Source organism: Alligator sinensis, unplaced genomic scaffold, assembly GCF_000455745.1.
Source record: "Alligator sinensis unplaced genomic scaffold, ASM45574v1 scaffold870_1, whole genome shotgun sequence".
NCBI lineage: Eukaryota > Metazoa > Chordata > Crocodylia > Alligatoridae > Alligator > Alligator sinensis.
Window position 1 is genome coordinate 1 of NW_005842326.1, and position 3,991 is coordinate 3,991.

Consider the following 3,991-nt stretch of genomic DNA (forward strand, 5'->3'; position numbering starts at 1 on the left):
GAAGATGGGAAGCAAGGCCCTGCCCGCCCCGATCCCCCTGCACCCCTCGCTGCAGCTCACCAACTACTCCTTCCTGCAGGCCGTCAACACCTTCCCCGCCGCCGTGGACCACCTGCAGGGCCTGTACGGACTCAGCGCGGTGCAGACCATGCACATGAACCACTGGACCCTGGGCTACCCCAACGTGCACGAGATCACCCGCTCCACGCTCACGGAGATGGCGGCGGCCCAGGGCCTCGTGGACGCCCGCTTTCCCTTCCCCGCGCTGCCCTTCGCCGCGCACCTCTTCCACCCCAAGCAGGGCGCCATCGCCCACGTCCTGCCCGCGCTGCACAAGGACAGGCCGCGCTTTGACTTTGCCAACCTGGCCGTGGCCGCCACGCAGGAGGACCCGCCCAAGATGGGCGAGCTGGCCAAGCTGAGCCCGGGCCTGGGCGGCCCCCTGGCCGGCCTCAGCAAGCTGTCGCCGGACAGGAAGCCCTCGCGGGGTCGGCTCCCGTCCAAGACCAAGAAGGAGTTCATCTGCAAGTTCTGCGGCCGGCACTTCACCAAGTCCTACAACCTGCTCATCCACGAGCGCACGCACACGGACGAGCGGCCCTACACCTGCGACATCTGCCACAAGGCCTTCCGGAGGCAGGACCACCTCAGGGACCACAGGTCCGGGCCGGCCGGGGCGCCGGGGAGGCGGGCGGGACGAGGGATCGCAGGGGACCGGGGGGCAGACGGGAGGCGTGGGGGGCACAGGGGTGACGATCAGGACCAGGGGACCAGGGATCAGAGGGGAGGCGATCTGGGGTCGCAGGGGCAATGATCAGGACCGGGGATGACAGGGCACCAGGGAGCAGAGGGGAGGCGATGGGGGGTTGTAGGGGAGACCATCAGGACCAGGGATCACAGGGGACCAGGGATCAGAGGACAGGCTGCCAGGGATCAGGGATGGCAGGGGAGACAATCAGGGATCCCAGGAGAGAGGATCGGGGATCCCAGGCCAGCCCGCCCCTCCCTTCCCTAGGGTCCAGCGGAAAGGGGAGCTTGGGTGCTCGCTGCTGCTACTTTGTCCCGGCCCTAGCGCTTGCTTCCCACTGCATTTCCCGGGATATTTTCCTTGTCCACAAGTCTTCCTTTCCCGGTTGCTCGGAAGGACGCACCCGGGGGAGATGGAGGTGCTTTGCACGGGCAGGATGAGTCCCAGAGCCTAGTTAGTTTCCCGCATGATCTGCTACCCGCTTCTCCCTGCCCCTGTCCCTCCTCCTGGTCCCTTGCCTGGGCCTCAGCAGGTTGCGCAGGGCGCTTCCCCATCTCAGTAAGTGGCTTTGACAGGCAGGTCACCTTGCTGCCTCCCGCCTGGTTTTCCCATCTCTCTTTCTCTCCCCAGATACATCCACTCCAAAGAAAAGCCCTTTAAGTGTCAAGAATGTGGGAAAGGATTTTGCCAATCCCGGACGCTAGCGGTCCACAAGACCCTGCACACGCAAGTAAAGGAACTGAAACCGTCCAAGCTGAAAGGCTGAGCGGGCTCCAACTCCCACGAACTCAGTCCCTCTCCAGGCTTCCTCCCAAATTCAGAACAGACACGACAGCCCCAGGATGGGAGCACAGGCACACACACACACACACACACCCACACACCTACACCCACACACACCCACCCACACACACACACACTTCCTAAATCCTGGTTTGAAATTGAGTTTGGGGGCTGGAAAAGCAGCTGAACCGCGTGGGGCACAACCCAGCCGGCTGAGTCTTTGGTGGCTTTGAGAAACTTTATGCCAAAAGGTGGTGCTCACGTATCGGACAGGAATCTCTCTCTCTCTCATTATTTTTTAAAAGAAAACAAACCCGTAGCTTCCAAAAGTATTCCTTTTTAAAATATATAGATATATATTTTATATTTCTTTTGACTGTATAAAGCTTATTACTTGTACACTTCAGAACAAAAACCCGAATTCCAGAAGACGATTCAGGACTGAAACTTGTAGCTTCTCTTCGCAGCCAAACAGACTCTCGGGTCTTATTTCCCCCACTTTTTGCCTTAAAAGAAACTTTCCCAAAGAGACCTGAGTCTCCAGGGATCAGTCCTGCCACGCGGGATCTCGCCTTGGCCAGAACTCAACCCGACAGATCCCCTGGAGCTCCGGACAGATCTGCTCAGTATTGGCACTGCCTGGAGCCCTGGTTTGCTTTGTGTGGGCTGGTGCCTTGGGGCGGCGGGTTGTCATTGGTGGACTTATTTAAAATATATATATAATTCTGGACTTATTTAAAAAGAATAACACCCAAAGGAATGATCCACCCTGGCTGGGATGATCTAGCTGGGGCTGGTCCTGCTTTGAGCAGGGGGTTGGAGTAGATGATCCCTCCAGACCCCCACGGGCGATGATGCTATGCAAGGCCGGTGGCGACACACGGGAGCGATGCCCGGCACGACGTGGTCTTGGTGGTACTTTAAAGCCTGCGCGTGTCCTGAGCAGAGAGTGGGTCGATCTCGACCTGAGAGGTTTTCTTTTCTTTCCTTTTCTTTTTTTCTTGTCTTTTTTTTTTTTTTTTTTTAATTTGCGGCTGGCTTTTGTGAGCAGTGTATTCCACGGATGAAAACCAAAAGACATTCCATTGCTTATTAAAAACCAAGAAAGAAAGAAACCCCAGTTGTATGGCTATGTGGCACTTTATGCTGAGTATTGGTATTGACATTTATCACTGGATTGTGTTTTGTTTTGTTTTTTTTAAGTATTAAAATAAATGGTTATTTTACAGGCCATTTGGAGTGGGTGAACTGCCCCGCGTGCGCTTGGGAAACTTTGGGGTTTTTTTTTAACCCTTTGCTTACCCAGACCAACACCCACTCATTGCTGCTCCTCTTTCAGGGCGTGCAAACGGAGTGTTCAAAGAGATCCCCGGCTTCTCTTCGCCTGCCCCAGGAGAGGGAATTAGCTCTGCCAGTCTCGGGGCATTAGGAGAGGAGATTAAGTGTCAGGGGTGTTAAAAAACAAATCGGATGACTAATGGGCCCGTGGAAGGGGTCCCGCCGGGGCTCCCCCCTGCCAGGCAGCGCCCTGGATTTATCAATGGCATCTTCGGCGTGTTTGGTGCGGATCGGGCGGCCGGGGCTGGAGGGCAGCTGGTTTAGATCAGCGTTGTGTGCTCCTCTGCGGGGACGCGGAGCAGGAGCTCTGGGCGGTGCGTGTGCGTGTGTCCGTGTCGGGTCCTTCCCGGCGCGTGTGCCGCTCACAGCGCCCCGCTCCCTGCCCCGAGCAATCACCCCTGCAACAGCAACATCGCCAGCCTCTCCGCATGACTCGCATTGCAGATCGAATTAAACATAAACCGCTGCAAAAAAGGCACAGCTTTCATTCCCCGCATCCGATAGAAACCACCAACCTCATCCACTTTTTTGGTCCCCTTCTTTTAGTTTCCCTTCTCCTGGACGCAGCGATTGCTTTCGGGGGGGGGGAGGAATTCCCCGAGGGATGGAGGGAGGCTTTTGCATTTGCTTCTGATTTAGGAAAGATAAAAATCCACCCCCACCCTCCGACAGACGCGGACGCACACACCCTCCTTTATTAGATACAGACACAAGTGCATCACAACTAATTCGATACACTTGTTTGATCAATTACAGCTTCCACCTTCGTTTTATGAAGCCCGCTGGGAAGTTCAGTGTATCCAGATTCGGATTGCTGGCTAAGAGCAGCTATAAATACTGCGGGATGGAGACATTCTGCAAACCATGCCCCCCCACCAAGTTAAAAGTTGCATTTAAAAATGAATCGGAAAGTGTCTGTAGCGACGATGCACATATTTTGCTCTCGGTTTCGGCATGTCTAAGATGCTAGAGAGACGGAAATAAGCTGGCGTAGGACACAGGCTCTGCAGCCGCCTGCTCTGTGTTGGGTGGGACTTGCAGGCGAGAGGCAAGCATCGCAGAGCTTTCCTGCTCCATCAGCCGGGTGACTTCACCCGTGCCCGTGTCTCTTTTCTATGCTTC

General features: G+C 55.9%; 1 protein-coding gene across 1 annotated transcript; it reads left to right on the plus strand.

Annotated features, from left to right (window-relative positions):
* Nucleotides 1-4: 4 nt before the first annotated feature.
* Nucleotides 5-2,746, plus strand: OSR1 (odd-skipped related transciption factor 1). Its single transcript, XM_006028573.3, has 2 exons — nt 5-660; nt 1,379-2,746. Exons 1-2 carry the CDS (start codon nt 5-7, stop codon nt 1,512-1,514), a joined length of 792 nt encoding a protein of 263 aa, XP_006028635.1. The 3' UTR covers nt 1,515-2,746.
* Nucleotides 2,747-3,991: the final 1,245 nt, after the last annotated feature.